The 20,469-nt window shown below is 42.5% G+C and overlaps 1 protein-coding gene across 1 annotated transcript in view; it reads right to left on the bottom strand.

Moving 5' to 3' along the window:
- Positions 1 to 20,469, bottom strand: part of FAM135B (family with sequence similarity 135 member B) — a 205,691-nt gene that overhangs the window by 88,353 nt on the left and 96,869 nt on the right. The window contains exons 2-4 of the mRNA XM_066578914.1: positions 17,258 to 17,353; positions 10,714 to 10,793; positions 5,419 to 5,558 (exon numbers count right to left, since the gene is read on the bottom strand). Of these exons, the coding sequence (XP_066435011.1) occupies positions 5,419 to 5,558; positions 10,714 to 10,793; positions 17,258 to 17,334 (297 nt within the window). The 5' untranslated portion in view covers positions 17,335 to 17,353. The remainder of the gene's footprint in view (positions 1 to 5,418; positions 5,559 to 10,713; positions 10,794 to 17,257; positions 17,354 to 20,469) is intronic.

Genomic DNA, 20,469 nt, shown 5'->3' with positions numbered 1-20,469 from the left:
AGTAGTTATACACTTGTACATAGGGGGCAGTATTATAGTAGTTATATTCTGGTACATAGGAGCAGTATTATAGTAGTTATATTCGTGTACATAGGGGGACAGTATTATAGTAGTTATATTCTTGTACATAGGAGGCAGTATTATAGTCGTTATATTCTTGTACATAGGAGCAGTATTATAGTAGTTATATTCTTGTACATATGGGAGCAGTATTGTAGTAGTTATATTCTTGTATATAGGGGGCAGTATTATAGTAGTTATATTCTTGTACATAGGGAGCAGTATTATAGTAGTTATATTCTTATACATAGGGAGCAGTATTATAATAGTTATATTCTTGTACATAGGGGACAGTATTATAGTAGCTATATTCTTGTATATAGGGGGCAGTATTATAGTAGTTATATTCTTGTACATAGGGGGTAGTATTATAATAGTTATATACTTGTACATAGGAGACAGTATTATAATAGTTATATTCTTGTACATAGAGGGCAGTATTCTAGTAGTTATATTCTTGTACATAGGGAGCAGTATTATAGTAGTTATATTCTTGTACACGGGGGGCAGTATTATAGTAGTTATACACTTGTACATAGGGGGCAGTATTAGAGTAGTTATATTCTGGTACATAGGAGGCAGTATTATAGTAATTATATACTTGTACATAGGAGGCAGTATTATAGCAGTTATATTCTTGTACATAGGGGCAGTATTATAGTAGTTATATTCTTGTACATAGGGAGCAGTATTATAGTACTTATATTCTTGTTCATAGGTGGCAGTATTATAGTAGTTATATTCTTGTACATAGGAGCTGTATTATAGTAGTTATATTCTTGTATATAGGGGGCAGTATTACAGTAGTTATATTCTTGTACATTGGGGGCAGTATAATAGTAGTTATATTCTTGTACATAGGGGGCAGTATTATAGTAGTTATATTCTTGTATATAGGGGGCAGTATTATAGTAGTTATATTCTTGTACATAGAAGTCAGTATTATAGTAGTTATATTCTTGTACATAGGGGCAGTATTATAGTAGTTATATTCTTGTACATAGAAGCTGTATTATAGTAGTTATATTCTTGTATATAGGGGGCAGTATTATAGTAGTTATATTCTTGTACATAGGGAGCAGTATTATAGTAGTTATATTCTTGTACATAGGGGACAGTATTATAGTAGCTATATTCTTGTACATAGGGGGCAGTATTATAGTAGTTATATTCTTGTACATAGGGGGCAGTATTATAGTAGTTATATTCTTGTACATAGGGGGCAGTATTATAGTAGTTATATTCTTGTACATAGGAGGCAGTATTATAGTAGTTATATTCTTGTACATAGGGGGCAGTATTAGAGTAGTTATATTCTTGTACATAGGGGGCAGTATTATAGTAGTTATAATCTTGTACACAGAGGGCAGTATTATAGCAGTTATATTCTTGTACATAGGAGGCAGTATTAGAGTAGTTATATTCTGGTACATAGGAGCAGTATTATAGTAGTTATATTCTTGTACATAGGGGGCAGTATTATAGTAGTTATATTCTTGTACATAGGAGGCAGTATTATAGTAGTTATATTCTTGTACATAGGAGCAGTATTATAGTAGTTATATTCCTGTACATAGGGGGCAGTATTATAGTAGTTATATTCTTGTATATAGGGGGCAGTATTATACTAGTTATATTCTTTACATAGGGGACAGTATTATAGTAGCTATATTCTTGTATATAGGGGGCAGTATTATAGTAGTTATATTCTTGTACATAGGGAGCAGTATTATAGTAGTTATATTCTTGTACATAGGGGACAGTATTATAGTAGCTATATTCTTGTATATAAGGGGGCAGTATTATAGTAGTTATATTCTTGTACATTGGGGTAGTATTATAGTAGTTATATACTTGTACATAGGAGACAGTATTATAGTAGTTATATTCTTGTACATAGGAGGCTGTATTAGAGTAGTTATATTCTGGTACATAGGAGCTGTATTATAGTAGTTATATTCTTGTACATAGGGGGTAGTATTATAGTAGTTATATACTTGTACATAGGAGACAGTATTATAATAGTTGTATTCTTGTGCATAGGGGGTAGTATTATAGTAGTTATATTCTTGTACATAGGGGCAGTATTACAGTAGTTACATTCTTGTACATAGGAAGCAGTATTATAGTAGTTATATTCTTGTACATAAGGGGTAGTATTATAGTAGTTGTATTCTTGTACATAGGGGGCAGTATTATAGTAGTTATATTCTTGTACATAGGGGGCACTGTTATAGTAGTTATATTCTTGTACATAGGGGGTAGTATTATAGAAGTTATATTCTTGTACATAGAGGGCAGGATTATAGTAGTTATATTCTTGTACATAGGATGCAGTAATATAGTAGTTATATTCTTGTACTTAGGGGCAGTATTATAGTAGTTATATTCTTGTACATAGGGAAGAGTATTATACTAGTTATATCCTTGTTCATAGGGGGCAGTTTTATACTAGTTATATCCTTGTACATAGGGGGCAGTATTATAGTAGTTATATTCTTGTACATAGGAGGCAGTATTATAGTAGTTATATTCTTGTACACGGGGGGCAGTATTATAGTAGTTATACACTTGTACATAGGGGGCAGTATTATAGTAGTTATATTCTTGTACATAGGGGGCAGTATTATAGTAGTTATATTCTTGTACATAAGGGGCAGTATTATAGTAGTTATATTCTTGTACATAGGAGCAGTATTATAGTAGTTATATTCGTGTACATAGGGGGACAGTATTATAGTAGTTATATTCTTGTACATAGGAGGCAGTATTATAGTCGTTATATTCTTGTACATAGGAGCAGTATTATAGTAGTTATATTCTTGTACATATGGGAGCAGTATTGTAGTAGTTATATTCTTGTATATAGGGGGCAGTATTATAGTAGTTATATTCTTGTACATAGGGAGCAGTATTATAGTAGTTATATTCTTATACATAGGGAGCAGTATTATAGTAGTTATATTCTTGTACATAGGGGACAGTATTATAGTAGCTATATTCTTGTATATAGGGGGCAGTATTATAGTAGTTATATTCTTGTACATAGGGGGTAGTATTATAATAGTTATATACTTGTACATAGGAGACAGTATTATAATAGTTATATTCTTGTACATAGAGGGCAGTATTATAGTAGTTATATTCTTGTACATAGGGAGCAGTATTATAGTAGTTATATTCTTGTACACGGGGGGCAGTATTATAGTAGTTATACACTTGTACATAGGGGGCAGTATTAGAGTAGTTATATTCTGGTACATAGGAGCAGTATTATAGTAGTTATATTCGTGTACATAGGGGGACAGTATTATAGTAGTTATATTCTTGTACATAGGAGGCAGTATTATAGTCGTTATATTCTTGTACATAGGAGCAGTATTATAGTAGTTATATTCTTGTACATATGGGAGCAGTATTGTAGTAGTTATATTCTTGTATATAGGGGGCAGTATTATAGTAGTTATATTCTTGTACATAGGAGGCAGTATTATAGTCGTTATATTCTTGTACATAGGAACAGTATTATAGTAGTTATATTCTTGTACATATGGGAGCAGTATTGTAGTAGTTATATTCTTGTATATAGGGGGCAGTATTATAGTAGTTATATTCTTGTACATAGGAGGCAGTATTATAGTAGTTATATTCTTGTACATAGGGAGCAGTATTATAGTAGTTATATTCTTATACATAGGGAGCAGTATTATAGTAGTTATATTCTTGTACATAGGGGACAGTATTATAGTAGCTATATTCTTGTATATAGGGGGCAGTATTATAGTAGTTATATTCTTGTACATAGGGGGTAGTATTATAATAGTTATATACTTGTACATAGGAGACAGTATTATAATAGTTATATTCTTGTACATAGAGGGCAGTATTATAGTAGTTATATTCTTGTACATAGGGAGCAGTATTATAGTAGTTATATTCTTGTACATAGGGGTAGTATTATAGTAGTTATATTCTTGTACAAAGGGGTAGTATTATAGTAGTTATATTCTTGTACATAGGGGGCAATATTATAGTAGTTATATTCTTGTACATAGGGGGCAGTATTATAGTAGTTATATTCTTGTACATAGGAGCAGTATTATAGTAGTTATATTCTTGTACATACGGGGCAGTATTATAGTAGTTATATTCTTGTACATAGGGAGCAGTATTATAGTAGTTATATTCTTGTACATAGGAGGCAGTATTATAGTAGTTATATTCTTGTACATAGGAGGCAGTATTATAGTAGTTATATTCTTGTACATAGGGGGCAGTATTATAGTAGTTATATTCTAGTACATAGGAGGCAGTATTATAGTAGTTATATTCTTGTACATAGGGGGGCAGTATTATAGTAGTTATATTCTTGTACATAGGAGGCAGTATAATAGTAGTTATATTCTTGTACATAGGGGGCAGTATTATAGTAGTTATATTCTTGTACATAGTGGGCAGTATTATAATAGTTATATTCTTGTACATAGGAGGCAGTATAATAGTAGTTATATTCTTGTACATAGGTGGCAGTATTATAGTAGTTATATTCTTGTACATAGGAGGCAGTTATATAGTAGTTATATTCTTATACATAGGGGACAGTATTATAGTAGTTATATTCTTGTACATAGGGGGCAGTATTATAGTAGTTATATTCTTGTACATAGGGAGCAGTATTATAGTAGTTATATTCTTGTACATAGGAGGCGGTATTATAGTAGTTATATTCTTGTACATAGGAGGCAGTATTATAGTAGTTATATTCTTGTACATAGGGGGCAGTATTATAGTAGTTATATTCATGTACATAGGGGGCAGTATTATAGTAGTTATATTCTTGTACATAGGATGCAGTAATATAGTAGTTATATTCTTGTACATAGGGGGCAGTATTATAGTAGTAATCTTGTACATAGGGGGCAGTATTATGGTAGTTATATTCTTGCACAAAGGAGGTAGTAATATAGTAGTTATATTCTTGTACATAGGGAAGAGTATTATAGTAGTTATATTCTTGTACATAGGAGGCAGTATTATAGTAGTTATATTCTTGTACACGCGGGGCAGTATTATAGTAGTTATACACTTGTACATAGGGGCCAGTATTAAATTAGTTATATTCTTGTGTATAATAGCAGTAGTATAGTAGTTATAATCTTTGAAATATGAGGCAGTATTGTATGAATATTGTGAACATATTTTTTGGCTTTAGAAATGTATTGACTATTTGAAGTTTGCACCGTTCAAGTTATTTTGCATAGTGAATCAATTTAGTTGTGTCAGTAGTAAGCCCTCTTTGCCAGCATGTCACCAATGCCGCAGGTTCCTTTACAGCAAGCATAATTATGCAATACAAACCCTTTCTCCGTCCAGAAATAAGTGCACCTTGAATATCATGACATCATTAATATCAATGTCTTCATTCCTATACAGTATCTGGAATATTTGACTATATACAACATTATCAAAGACACACGGGGAGTGCGCTCCAGGGTCATCTGCAAAAGAAAGAAACAACATTAACCTAGTCTGCATGTATTTCAGTACGGAGAGGAACATAAACCATTGTCAGATGCCTCCTGCCCTTTGGGAACGAAGACTTGTGCATGTCTGACATCCGTAATGCCCCATCCTCCTTTCCATTGACCTATGCCATCAATGGAGAGTCGGTCAGCCCACAGACATATGAGATAGTAGTCGGCTGATTGGGCTGAATATCCGAGGCTCTACTGGCTTTCCTCTAATATTTATGGGCACCCTTATCTGTAGTCTAATGGAAACCACATATAATGGTGTAGTATCCCAGCTCTGCTTCATCTGCATTTGGCTAGTCTATGGACCAGCAAGACCTCCAGGCTAATAGTGATGCGTCGCTCATGTCTTGGGTGGGTGGACCAAATACTTAAAGCTCAGGTGTGAAGGTCATTTTGTATCACTTGCTATGGTTTAGGGTGTTATGTTTGCATAATTTTGCATATCCTTCATTGACATTCATACGTCTTCCCATTTTGATGTATTCGCTCAAGTAGCTTAGTGTCACGCATGCAAAATGCCTGGAAGTGTAATGAAGCAGCTTCTTGCTATTTAATTAAAAGAATATACATGCATATGACTCCGGGGTATCTCTGATCCGAAACAGCGCTGAAGCTAAGTAGCTCTTGCTAGACGTTTCAGGGTTCAGTTGTTATTTTTTACTAATTAACCGTTTGACTTGAGACTTGGAGATTTTACATTGTGCTCAAGGTCAGAACAGAAATGCCGTCCAATAGAAGAGTCAAGACTGTGGAAGTATAAGTGTGATAGAATAGAATGTGTGAAGAATAGAATGGGTGAAGAATATAATGGGTGAAGAATATAATGGGACTTTTAGAAGGTGCGGCCAAAAGCAGTTGACGCCCCAGAGGAATGTAACTCCTATGTGACCGCTGTGGTCGCAAGGTGCTAATTAACCCCTTCATGACCAGCATAATTGTGCCTTATAGGCCCAGCGATTTTCGAAGCCGCCTTGCATATGAGGGCTCGTTCTTTTTGGGACAAGTTGTGTATTTTCATGGCATCACCGCACATAATGTGTTGTATAATTTTTATTACATTTTTTGGGTGGGGGTACTGGAGATGAAAAAAAAACTGAAATTACTTGGCTGTCATTTGGGTTTGTTCTCCTCGTGTTCTCTATTCAGTACAAATCACGTCCTTATCTGATCAGCGGGATTACTGCGACACCAGGCTTATAGAGAGCTTTTATTTATACTATGTCAGCGCAAAAAAAAAGGTTTAAAAGCAAAATAATTAAATCCGTATTACCGCATTCTAAGACCCGTGAAATTATGATTTCTCCAGCAGTGGGCCTCTGTGAGGGCTTGTTTTTTGTGGGAACAGTTGTGGTTTTTATTGGTACCAATTTGGGGTACATGGGACTTTTGAATTGGTATTTCTTGCATTTTGGGGGAGGTGAATGAGAAAAATAACAATCCTAGCATTACTTTTTAAAATAATTTTTACAGCTTTCACCATAAGCGATAAATAACAAAATATTTTCATTGTCGGAGTCATTGCAAATAGAGATGAGCGAGCGTGCTCGTTTAGGACAATTACTCGATCGAGCATCGCTTTTTTCAAGTAACTACCTACTCGGGCGAAAAGATTCGGAGAGCGGCTGGGTGGAGCGGGGGGTAGCAGGGGGGACAGGGGGGAGCTCGCTCTCTCTTTCTCCCCCACTCCCCCTTGCACCTTCTGCTCACCCCAGGCGCCGCCCAAATCTTTTCGCCCGATTAGGCAGTTACTCGAAAAAAGCGATGCTAGATCGAGTAATTGCCCTAAACGAGCACATTCGCTCATCTCTAATTACAAACGTGGTAATACCTATTGTGTGTTGTTGTTTTTTTATTGTTTTATCCATTGAAAAAGGATTTTTTTTAAACTGGATTTTTTTTATTTAAACTTTTCTGACACTATTTTTAGTCCCTTATATAGCGCATTTTACAATGTCTATTGCATCCACCTATTGGATTCTGTGGGAGGCGGGGTCTAATAGGCAGTTACACTGCAGACATGGAGGTCTTTGTCAGGCTTTCGGCTGCCATGGGAACCCATTGCTACCTTGCCATCACATTGCGGGGTGCCGATGGGTGGCAGGAGCGGCCCTCTCCACCTGTCATCTACTTATATGCAGAAGTTGCTAGTGATTCTGTCCTGTAAGGGGTTAAACTGCCAGGATCTGAGGTTTCTCCATTCCTGGTGGTTAGAGCAGCAGCCTGGCTGTCAGTAGTCAGCCAAGTCACCCACTTAAATAAGTGTATGTGCAGGTTTAAGTACTATTAGCCACTAAGGGGTTAAAGGAATTTTCTACTTTGGACAATTTCCTTTTGTTAGATGGGTCGCAGACTATTCCAGTGTTGGGATGTCAAGCGGTCATCTGTAATTTGAGAGGGAGCCTGGCAGCAAATGTACAACTTCTCTGCAGCGCCACCACAGGAGAAATGAAGTATTACACAGTTACTGTTGAAATCAAGGTAAAGCATAGACATGCTGGGTCTGCACAGCTAAAAATCCTCCTTCAGCCGAAGAATGAAATATGGGAGAATTTACACACAACGATTATTGCTCAAACAATGATTATCGTTGTGTGTAAATGGGCCTTAAGATCTGTCATGGTAGTCTGGGGCCTTCTGAAGACCACCAGTGCTGCACTGATTATTCCCTTATAAAAACATGTCTGCGACACGTCCTTAATAGGCAGATTGTTAAAATACTGCATAATGCAATACCTTAGTATTGCATAGAATGGTAGAGTTAGAAGGTACCTCCAGGGTCATCGGGTCCAACCCCCTGCTCAATGCAGGATCACCAAATCAGTCTTCATGAATCAGAGGCTGATTCATGAATAGCATAGCTAAGAGCTATCTGTCATTGGCTGAGTGCTCAGCCAATAGCTAAGCAGTAGCTGCTATTGGCTGAGCCCTCAGCCAATCCGCACAGCCCCTTCAGTAGGCAGGGATTTTTAAATCCCCGTCTGCTGAAAGAGCTCAGTAGCAGTGCCGGGGAGCTAGTCGGAGGACGCGGCTGACAGCAGGAGAGGTGAGTAACTTTTTAATTATTTTTTTAACCACTTTTTTATGATTATTGGGGAAGGGCTTATATTTCAAGCCCTTCTCCGATAATCATTCTGCAGGGCTTGTCAGAAACCACTGCTTTCAATGGGATCGGCAGCAGTGCCGATCCCATTGAAAGCAATGGGATAGCATGCCGCTGACTTCTGCCACAGCTGTGACAGCTGTCACGGCTGTGACAGAGGATTCCTTCATCCCCGCGATCCCCGCGGGGATGAAGGAAACTCCTGCCACAGCTGTGGCAGAAGTCCGCAGCATTCTCCATATCTTTTCAATGGGGCTAGCCGATAATCATTGCACGGGGCTTGCCAAAGCAGTGCTTTCAATGGGATCGACAGCTGTGCCGATCCCATTGAAAGCAATGGAATAGAATGCCGGGGACTTCTGCCACAGCTGTAACAGCTGTGGCAGAGGATTCCTTCATCCCTGCGATCCCCGCGGGGATGAAGGAAACTCCTGCCACAGCTGTCACAGCTGTGGCAGAAGTCCCCGGCATTCTCCATGTCTTTTCAATGGGGCTAGCGCTGCTGCCGCTGGCCCCATTGAAAAGACTGGCGATGTCGCAGCGATATCCCAGCGATTTTGGGATATCTGCCTGCGTTTTTCTCGCACTGCGGTGCGAGACTTTAACTTTAGAATCGCATCGCAGTGGAGAAAAAACGCCAGTGGGTGGGAGCCCTAAGGGCTGTTACCCACTAGCGTTTTTTTAACGCTGCGATATTGCTGCATTTTTTTCTATGGGGCTTTCTAATGTTAAAATCGCATCACACAAAAATCACAAAATCACCAACTTGCGATTTTCATGTGATGCAATTTTAACATTAGAATGTCCCATAGAAAAAAATGCATCAATATTGCAGCGTTAAAGAAAACGCTGGTGGGTAGCAGCCCTTAACAAAGTATGCCACACAAGTAGGGTTCTGGTTAACCAGTGAGAGGCCTTGGACGTGGATCAGGAGGGCTACTGTCACTCATTGCCCTGGTAAAAAGTTGGACTGTAACTTCTAGGGAAGCTCCAATAGGTGGCATTAGCACTGCAGAGACATTATACCATTCCCCATTTGCACACACAGGCATAACCTTGTTACTGATTGATTGTCCATCCAACAGCTATCATGCTAACCGTCCTAGACCAAGACAGGGGAGCGGGCATCTCTGACCTCGGCCTTGATAAAACATAGGATGCAGATAGATTTGCAGTCACTGAGTGCCACACGGAGGCCATCCTCGGCTCACATCGCTTCCCAGACTGCACAATGATAAAAGCTTTGATTGCTCAAGTGAATCATAAACTGATTAATTCTACGACTCTCCCAAAGATGATAATCCATCAGTATTTGGCGCGTCTCCAAAATCTGCATAAGCGTATTGCATCTCTGGCCAGCACGTGTTTATCTCTGATGTATTACAGAAGGTCTCAGAGGACGAACAGCCAGAAACATTCCCTCAACCAAAAAATGCAGCCTTCCTCCCAATTAATACTGTCACACACCGAAAGTCAATTTTCTTCTAATTACAACTTTAGGCTGGGTTCCCATGGGATGGAAATCCCGCGGCTTGGGCGCACCGAAAAACCACCAGATTTCTGTGGGATAAGCGCTGCTTCAAAACCCGCTGCAAATTGCCGCAGGTTTTGGAGCAGTTCGGCGGCCGGCATTCAGTTGCGGCTTTCTCTCCCAATAGAGAGGAGTGAGGCCACAAAAAAAAAAAAAATGACATGCAGCGGCTGTCAATTCCGTGCTGCAGCGCCGGCTTTGCCGCAACAGAGTGGCCGCCCCGTGTGGACAAGATTGTTGCAAAGTCTTGTCCACATGGCTGGCTAATCCTGGGACTAGGAGCCGCGGGCTGACTTGCCGCACAGAAATTGCACACAGAATTTCCGCAGCAAATCTGTCCCATGTGAACCCAGCCTTAAAGAGATGTGTCCAGACTTTTGACTCCCTCTTATAAATATATATCGTACATGTGTGTATATCTAGCCCATAGTCCCTTGTGATCCTACAAATTGCTTTTCAGTTTCTTTCTATAAATCTTGATATTTTACCTGTTTGTCCTACAAGTGAGGCCGTCAGCTTGTAAGGAGTCCTGGATGAGATCTTTAGAGCAGCTCTTACATGATAATACCTGGAGAAATAGAAGACATTTTTAGGTGTTTAAGGCCTTAGTCAGACGAGCATTTTTTTGGGCACCTATGTGCGTATCCGAAGCTCCGTGCTACTGAAGTTGCTGTGCTTGTAAAAGCGCAGCTGCTCTACGAAGGTCCCCTCATCACTGAACACTGTGGCAGCACTGTCACAGTGTTCAGTGATGAAGGGACTGCAGCGGAGACAAAAGAATCCCCTGCCACAGCTGTCACAGAGGACCGCGGTGTTCTCCCATTGCTTTCTATGGGGCCGACACTGCTGCCACCCTATTGAAAGCAATGGGATGCAGGCAACCCCTGCAGTATTTTTCCGTGTGGGGTTTGAAATATAAGCCCTTCCCTGAAAATGATCCCTGTCTACTGGAAAAAAATATATATATATCACCTCTCCGCCGTTATCCAGCTCCAGCGCATCTTCTCCCTGGCACTTTTCTGAAGCACTTTCTCCTGGCCGGGGATTTAAAAATTCCTGCCTCCAGAAAGCGCTGGGTCTGATTGGCTGAGCGCTGCCTCTGGCTCTGAAATCAATGAATGGCTGAGCGCTGCCTCTGATTGGCTGAGCACTGTGACCAATCACAGGCAGTGCTCAGCTGTCATTCAATGAATGGCTAAGCGCTCAGACAATCAGACCCAGCACTTTTAGGAGGCGGGGATTTTTAAATCCCTGGTCAGGAGAAAGTGCTTCAGAAGAGTGCCAGGGAGCCAGGGAGAAGACACGCCAGAGCTGAACAGCGGCGGAGAGGAATGTGTGTATATATTTCAAGCCCTTCCCCGAAAATCCCTGGGGGGGAGGGTTGCCGGCAGCCCATTACTTCCAATGGGGTGGCAGTAGCACCGGCCCCACTGAAAGCAATGGGAGAACATCTCAATCCTCTGCCACAGCTGTGACAGCTGTGGCAGGGAGTTCTTTCATCCCAGCAGGGAATCCCCTCATCACAGGATGTTCCGCGCAGCATGGACCTTCCCGATGCATGGATGTCCTTTCTTTTGCAAGTGTGAGTATTACTAGCCTCTAAATAACGGACAGGTGAACACTTCATAGGGAACCAATGGTTCTAATGGTTCTTTTGTAAGCATAGGCGCACACAAAAAAAACCGCTCATCTGACTTCGGCCTAAAGTAGTAAAAATGGACAAAAACAATAAAACATCAGGATGCAATGGTACTGAGGTAGCTGACACCAGACATGGGACAAAAATCAAAAGTGGCAATGTCTTCCCTCACACCATGATGCTTATTTAATCCCATTGCAAAAATTGCTTTTCCATAAAGTTAACATATATTCGCCTGGCGACCATCTGGCTAAAAGATACAGATGGAGTTAGGGCAGCGCCCCAAGAATGGAGATAAATAGTTGGTGCAGGTATGTATGAATGTGGGGAACTGATATAACAGGACTCTCCTGGGTCGGACCGCCCATCTATAAACAGGCCGCCACACCGTTGGCCTTGGTTCACCTTCAATATGTTGAGGCAGTTGTCCACTTTACCACTTAATACCTGTTGCTATCTGTAAACAAAGGGATGGCGTAAAGGGAAAGCCCTGGGCACACCAGGACCTCCGTCACAAATACTGGAAGAACAGTTACAAAAAAAAAACAGCGCTCCAAGTGTATAAGTGGAGGAAATTAAGATAGGAAAGGCACTTACTTGAGTCAGGAGCTCACTTAGAAAGTATCACATAGTTGTCCAGGTAGGTGTGAACAATACAGGAAAGTGTAACGTGTTTCGGAGGACATGTGAGCAGATCGGCCTCCTTTAACAAGCACAGTGCATGATGGAATAAGACATATTGCTAATAGATAATGATAAAAAATGACTGTAAGTCCGTGCATTTGCGTGCCACCATATGCAATCGTAAGATCATGGCCACCGGGAGTTTTCAGACGCACGCCGCGCACCGGAAATGGCATAGTGAGAGCAACCACAAATTCGCACGCATGCGCCACCAAATGAAAAATGATCGTGGTCATGGTGATTTGACTAAAATATTCAGTATAACGGCCCCAATTCTTAAATTTGATGTGTCAGTATAGGTAAAAGGCTTCATGTTACAATATACATATGCCTCGGGATATTATGTGCATTAAATAGATAGCTGATACCCCTCCAATAAAGTAAGTAAACTAATAGATTATAGAAAGATCATAAAAATGGGTTATCACAAGGTAAGTAAATGCATTATAAAACTCATCCAGGTGTGTGTGTGTATATATAATCTGGAAAGGAGTATTGGTGGTTAAATATATATACTTTGGCCCCTCTGTTCCAAAATCCTGCATTCCCTCCTGGACAACCTATGCTGGAAAGCATCTAATAACCTTAGGATGACAGAGGTGGCTCCACCGGGGTTCTGCCCTCACTGCCCACGCTTCTGGCTAGCTACCCAGACAGGACACTCTCATGGTTCGCACACAGGCAACTATCAGCCTTTCTCAACTCCTAAAGGGAACCCTTCCAGCTGGGGGACACCCGTATGGCAATTGAAAATCTGTTTTTACAGAATCCCTCCCCCCACATGGCTTTTCAAGTATATACAGTATGCTACTGAGTTACGCCACTTCAGACACCCCCTCTGCTGTCCTCCTTGAAATACAAGCCCTCCCCTGAAAACAAGCCCTGAATGAAACATTTTTTTTAAATGAATACGTTACTTAGTGGCGCTGTTGGGGCTCCGGTGCTTCTTCTCTCTTGCTCCTCAGCAGTGTCCAGCATTTTCTTCTGGCCAAGGTTTAAAAATCCCCACCTCCAGAAAGCGCTGCCTCTAACTGGCTTAGAGCTCTGACTAATCAGAGGCAATGCTCAGCCATTGAATGACAGTTGAGCACTGCCTTTGATTGGTCACAGAGCTCAGCCAATCAGAGGCAGAGATCAGCCATTCACTGAATTCAACATAGGCCTGGATGGCCAACTTCCAAAAGCCTATGTGGAAATTAGTAAGTCAGCATCACCAAAACCCTGTTATAATCTAGCCCCAACATGTTTCGCCTTTTCAGCATCCTCAGGGGAAGCAAATTATAATATAATTTTTTAAATAACATTAAAAAAGAAGAGCAGACGGAGGGACCAAAAAAGACAGGAGAAATATGGGAGAAGGAGTCATATGTGTTCAAGTACTCATTGAGGTCAAAGTATCCAAGATACAAAACATCTCTTTGTTACATAATTTGGTAAATTCACCATAGGCAATTTTTTCAAGTAGAGTTAAACGCATCAGTTGGCGTCTTTGTTGTGGTGGCTTAGAAAATATTGGGAGGTGCTGTGGTCACGGGTGTGGATGCACCTCTGGTCATTTTTTGTGTTTATCTATATACATTGGCAACATGTCTCATTCCAAAATGTATTGCGCTCGAAAAAGGAGGCCGATCCGCTCCCCTGTCCTCCGAAGCACGGCGCACTTCCCTGTATTGATTGCACTTTGCCTCTTGGAATGAACTGGAGTCGTTCCTCTCCATCACACCAACCTGGACAACGATGTGCTACTTTCTAAGCGATCGTGGATGTCTGAGGGGCTCATCGGTGCTCGCCAACTCCTCGCTGAAGTAAGTGCCTTTCCTACCTTTACTTTCACTCGTACACTTGGAGCGCTGCTTTTTTAAATAAATTGGTTCCTCCTGCATCTGGGAAAATGATGCTTTTTTGGTATAAATTGGGCCCATTATATCCTAATTTTCACTTGTGTCCCCATGTGGTGCCTAATTATCATTGTCATACAGGAAGGGGCTTAAATTATGGGAGTAGAATACAATTCCGCTATACAGTGACACCACCATATCACGCATTAATAAAGCACTGTACAGTGTCTACGTAGTAGTGCCACATAGTGCCACCATATAGTGCTCAAACAGTGCTGTGCCATGTCTAAAACTGCTGAGATTTTTTTCTCTTGAAATCCAATATTGATGTCCCATGATTAGGAGCCAACAATATCAGATCGGGGGGGTCCGTCATTTGGGACCCCCACCAATCAGCTATTTGAAAAAGCTGCAGTGCTCAGGGGAGCACCAGGTCATCTTTGCCGCACATTTCATAGCCATGTTGTCAGGTAATCCCATTCACTTGATGGAACTGAGCAGCTCTCAGAGCACATGATGAATGAACGTGACACCAGTACCCTCGGGTAAGTATCGCAGCCTCTTCAAGCAGCCGGTTGGCAGGGATCTCAAGCAGCAGAGTCCCACCGATCTGATATTGATGACTTATCCTAACTATGAGTCATCAATATTGGAGACCTGGAAAACCCTTTTAATATATGTGGTGACCATCAAATGGTGCCCCCTTCAGGATAAAAGACAATGTGCCTTAAGCAGTTGCACAGATTGAACACTCTGAAGGCCAAGCCTGTCCCAAAGTGTACCCCAGGTGTGACCATGACTATTGATGACTTATCCTAATGTCCCAACCTAGCAGAAGTCCACAGCTTGTAATCCCCGCTGATCAGCTGATCTCCGGGCCCTCTGTCAGTGTGGACAGAGCTGAACGCCTATAGCGCTGTTTGTAGTGCAGCGACCCAATTTGGTATTGCAGGCACAGCTTCCATTCAATGAAGTATCACACTATCTGCATCGAGCGCTATCCGCACTGACAGCAGGCCGGGCAATCAGCCGATTGGCAGGAATTCTAAACAGTGGACCCCCACCGATCAACTACTGATGACTTATCCTGAGCATTGGATATCAGAAGTAAAAGTCCGGGATAACCCGTTTAAGGGCCATGAGTTTGAGGACTAGTAAAGATTTTTTCAGAAGTCATAGAAGCTCAGCCCAAGTACTGACCAGGATGTCCAACAGGATTCTGTTCTTAATGGAAGTCTTTACTTAAAGTGTACCTCCAATATCTGGCTGTGCATGCCTCGACCTGACACTGGGCTGAAAAGTTACTTTCGTCTATCTGTGCAGTAGTTTGGAAGAAACTTGGATTTCTTTAGTAGCAGCCACAGAGAGGACTACAAGAAGTAGTCCTTGATATTTATGAGCTGCAGCTAGCCCCATCCACCCCATCCTCCAGATACTGACTGACAGCTATCTTTCTATGCACAGTAATAGGCAAACAGAAGTCAATCATCAGATGGAGGGCAGGATGGGCAGGGCTTGCTGCAGCTTATGAATATTGACTATTTCTTGTAGTGTTTTGTGTGGTTGCTACTGATAAGATGCAAATGTCTCCCTAAGGGCTCCCACCCACTGGCGATATTTTCTCCACTGCGATGCAAATCTAAAGTTAAAGTCTCGCATTGCAGTGCGAGAAAAAAATCGGCATGACGCCGGGGATATTGGCATCACGCCGACATATCGCCAGTCTTTTCAATGGGGCCAGCGGCAGCAGCGCTAGCCCTATTGAAAAGACATGGAGAATGCCGGGGACTTCTGCCACAGCTGTGACAGCTGTGGCAGGAGTTTCCTTCATCCCTGCGGGGACCGCAGGGATGAAGGAATCCTCTGCCACAGCTGTCACAGCTGTGGCAGAAGTCCCCGGCATTCTATTCCATTGCTTTCAATGGGATCGGCACAGCTGCCGATCCCATTGAAAGCACTGCTTTGGCAAGCCCCGTGGAATGATTATCGGGGAAGGGCTTGAAATATAAGCCCTTCCCCAATAATCATCAATAAGTGTGAAAAAAAATTATACTCACCTCTCCTGCTCTCAGCCGCATCCTCCTGCTGGCTCCCCGACACTGCTACTGAGCTCTTTCAGCAGTCGAGGATTTAAAAATCCCCGCCTCCTGAAAGGGCTGTGCAGATTGGCTGAGGGCTCAGCCAATAGCAGCTACTGCTTAGCTATTGGCTGAGTGCTCAGCCAATCACACATAGCCCTTAGCTATTCATTCATGAATAGCTAAATCTTAGCAGGGCTTGCTGAAACCATTGATTTCAATGGGATCGGCAGCAGTGCCGCTCCCATTGAAAGCAATAGAATAGAATGCCGTGGACTTCTGCCACAGCTGTGACAGCTGTGACAGCTGTGGCAGAGGATTCCTTCATCCCCGCGGTCACCACGGGGATAAAGGAAACTCCTGCCACAGCTGTCACAGCTGTGGCAGAAGTCCGCGGCATTCTTCCTATGCTTTCAATGGGGCTAGCGCTGCTGTCGCTAGCCGCATTGAAACCATTTGCGATATGACTGTTCTATACCAGCCTCTTTCCTGCGCTGCGATGCAAAATTTTTCTCGTGCTCTGGCAGCGCAAGAAAGAAAATATTGCCAGTGGGTGGGCACCCTTACTACTGCAAAGATGTATAAAACAGACCTATCACTGTAATCAGCATGCCCATCTCTACCTTATGAGGACTACAAAAAGATGGTGACAGATTCCCTTTAGTTTCAAGGTCATTTGCAACAGTAATGATAGCAGCAAGAATACAAACTGAAGAGCATTAGTGTGTGGATACATCAGCTCTGTATGGGCAAACAGTATAACATCTACTCCATGAGCACAAAGCGCACTTACCCTCTCTGGAATAAGTCAACATTGTGGAATTTATGTAGCTCAACCGAAAACTCTAATGTCCCCTGTACCTCAGACATTGTATTTTCAGGTCATCACCTATAAAGGGAAACACAAATAAGGGGAAAAGTTTTATGGTCCACAAGGAACTTATATAAGCAATTTTTGGAGCCCTTGGCATACAGTTCCCCAGATAAGCAGATGTAGTTACAGACTCTGATGAGAGGGTGGGAATGGAGGAACAGGGATGAGGAGGAACAAGAGACAGGTAGAGGTGCTTGGTGCAGGATGGAGGTTGAAGCAGGAGTCTCTCCTGTGTGTACTGCAGAGTCACAGCTACTGTTCTAAGAATAGTTGCCTCTGGGAGAAAGTGATACGGCCATTGAGAAGCTTGCAGAGAGCAGCTAAGTTGTAGACGGAGGGGAAAGGGAAATGCGTATACGATGATGAAAACAAACCCCTTGAAGATGGCAAATTTTTTTACATTGCACTCCATTTAATGCTTCCCATCACTTCAGTAAACAGCGATCCTCCGGCGCGGCTCTTAGCTGTGTCAGAGGATCGGCAAGTGTTTCTTATTGTTTTCAATGGGGAGCCTCACATCGCACTCGCAGGCACTTCACACGCTGTGCCATGTGTTTTCCTGTTCCATTGAAAAGGGCTCTACTAAGGGTGCTCTGTGTTGTCATGTCTGGGTCCCTACATATTAGGTCAAGGACTGAGGGTGCCCTGTGTTGCCATGTCTGGGTCCCTACATATTAGGACAAGGACTGAGGGTGCCCTGCGTTGCCATGTCTGGATCCCTACATATTAGGACAAGGACTGAGGGTGCCCTGCGTTGCCATGTCTGGGTCCCTACATATTAGGACAAGGACTGAGGGTGCTCTGTGTTGCCATGTCTGGGTCCCTACATATTAGGACAAGGACTGAGGGTGCTCTGTGTTGCCATGTCTGGGTCCCTACATATTAGGACAAGGACTGAGGGTGCCCTGCGTTGCCATGTCTGGGTCCCTACATATTAGGACAAGGACTGAGGGTGCCCTGCGTTGCCATGTCTGGGTTCCCTATGTAGTGTCCCAGAACACCACCCCGGTCCCCTCCATAAATGCCATACATGTATTGTCTTATGTGGATGCGCTGTGCAAAGCTGTCATGTCATTTTTCTGTATGTGTTTCACAGCTGCAGCGTCTGAAGGGTTAACTACCTTACAATCATTGCCTGTCAGCTCTGCTGCTGAATGTATCTATCTTACTGTGTCATGTGGTACAAGTGAGGCTATAAAAGTGAGTGCCTGAGAGCGGGAAGAGGTTCTGTCTTCAGGAGGAGAGAGTGCTAACACAGAGCCGCAGGGAAGCACCTTCAGCTTCCACGTTGGTGAAGATGGAGGAAGAGGAACAACATCCCATAGTGCCTGGAGAATAGATGTAATAGGAGGGAGTCCAGATAGAGAGAGCACGCAACCCCCCAGTTTACTAAAACAGGTACCCCTTCACACTACTGGCATTTTTCCTGTGTGGGCGTCCGCCAATAGGATCACCCGACAGACGTACGTAATTGTGACCCCCACGTGGATGATGTACAGGGTGCATCTAGGCTAAGCGGTTCTCCTTGAGTAATTTTCTATCTACCATAGTGTCTGCAGAGTGAGCCCTACCCTTTACCTCCTCCGGAGTGCTCCCAAATTCCAGGACTAGTGACATATAGATAACATGGACCATAGGGCCATATTGTTCCTGTGTATCCTCCCTACCTCTGAGCTTCTGCCTGTAATTGCTGAAAGTGAATCTACCAGGAATTACCTGTTTATGCAAGTAAAGTTTTATCGGGCCTTAACAGTTCCTAAGGCCCCGAGGTATCATACAGGTCTCCATGTTATTACTCCGCCGGTTAGATTACCGGTGTGTGGGAACGGTGGTATTACATGGAAAAGAGCTTGAGAAAGGCGACTGTATTCGCCGAAACGCGTCGCTCATGTTTATATTAATAAATGCTCTTGAAGTTAGACTTTAAATCTTTTTTTCCCGACAAACGCAAAAGCAGCGTTTTTTCTTCTTCACGTCTACGACGTGATATCTACTACAACCCCCTTCATCCCCTTTATTGGCACTCCCAGCCAAAGGAGTGTCGAAGCTTGGCTGCGATCTACTCTGGCCTTGGTTGCGTGTCATCCCTCCAAGACCAGAGCCTTGTAAGTGCCACCATGACATATCAGCACTTAACCCTCCCAGCTCTTCACGTTAGCCAGATGTTCAGGGTCTTCCCTCAGGGGTGTTGCACCTACATATTAGGACAATAGTAATAGTGCCCCCAGTTTTGGCTCCAGTAGTTACCGTGTCCCCAGTAGCGGTCCCAATATTAACTGTCGCCCCAATAGTAGTAGTGCCAGCAGTAGTGCCCCAATAGTAATAGTGCCAGCAGTAGTGGCCCCAATAGTATCTGTGGCCCCAATAATAATAGTGACCCCAGTTTTGGCCCCAATAGTAATAGTGCCCCCAGTTTTGGCCCCAATAGTAATAGTGTCCCCAGTTTTGGCCCCAATAGTAATAGTGCTCATAGAAGTGGCCACAAAAGTATTTCTGCGCTACTCACTGACTTCAATAGTAATAATACCTTCAGGAAGTACCCATATATGGTAATAGTGTTCCCCAGGAGGGTCCCCAATAGTAACAGTGCCTTCAGTAGTGGCTCTAACAGTAATACTGCCCCAAGTAGTGACCTCAATAATAATTATTCACCCCTCAGTGGCCTCAATAATAATAATTGTACCCCATATTAATAATAATAGTGATCCCAATATTAACAGTGCCCCAGTAGTAATAATGCCTCCAGTGGTGACCCCAATATAGTAATAGTGCCCCCCAGTAATGGCCCAAATAGTAACTGTGACTTAGCAGCAGTAATGACCTGAGTTATGGCCCCATAGGGATAAGCTGTGCAGCACCCCCGCAGCATCAGGTATTTGACTGTCTCTCTCTCTTTAGCTCCGATCCAGCCATCGTAATCAGATCTGTGACCCATGACCTCTCCTCCTGGCATCTGTGATGCGTACAGGATGTTCAGGAACACAAACGCTGGGAGGAGAAGCCAAGGGTCACAGCTCTGATTATGTCAGCCAGACAGGAGCTGAGGGGAGACATACTAGATGCTCGGGGGTGCTGCCCAGTCCTGCTCTCAGATGACAATTATTAAAAAACTTAATAAGGCAATCGGCCTT

The sequence above is a fragment of the Eleutherodactylus coqui genome, chromosome 9, assembly GCF_035609145.1.
Source record: "Eleutherodactylus coqui strain aEleCoq1 chromosome 9, aEleCoq1.hap1, whole genome shotgun sequence".
NCBI classification, from domain to species: Eukaryota; Metazoa; Chordata; class Amphibia; order Anura; family Eleutherodactylidae; genus Eleutherodactylus; species Eleutherodactylus coqui.
This window is presented reverse-complemented; position numbering and strand designations above follow the sequence as displayed.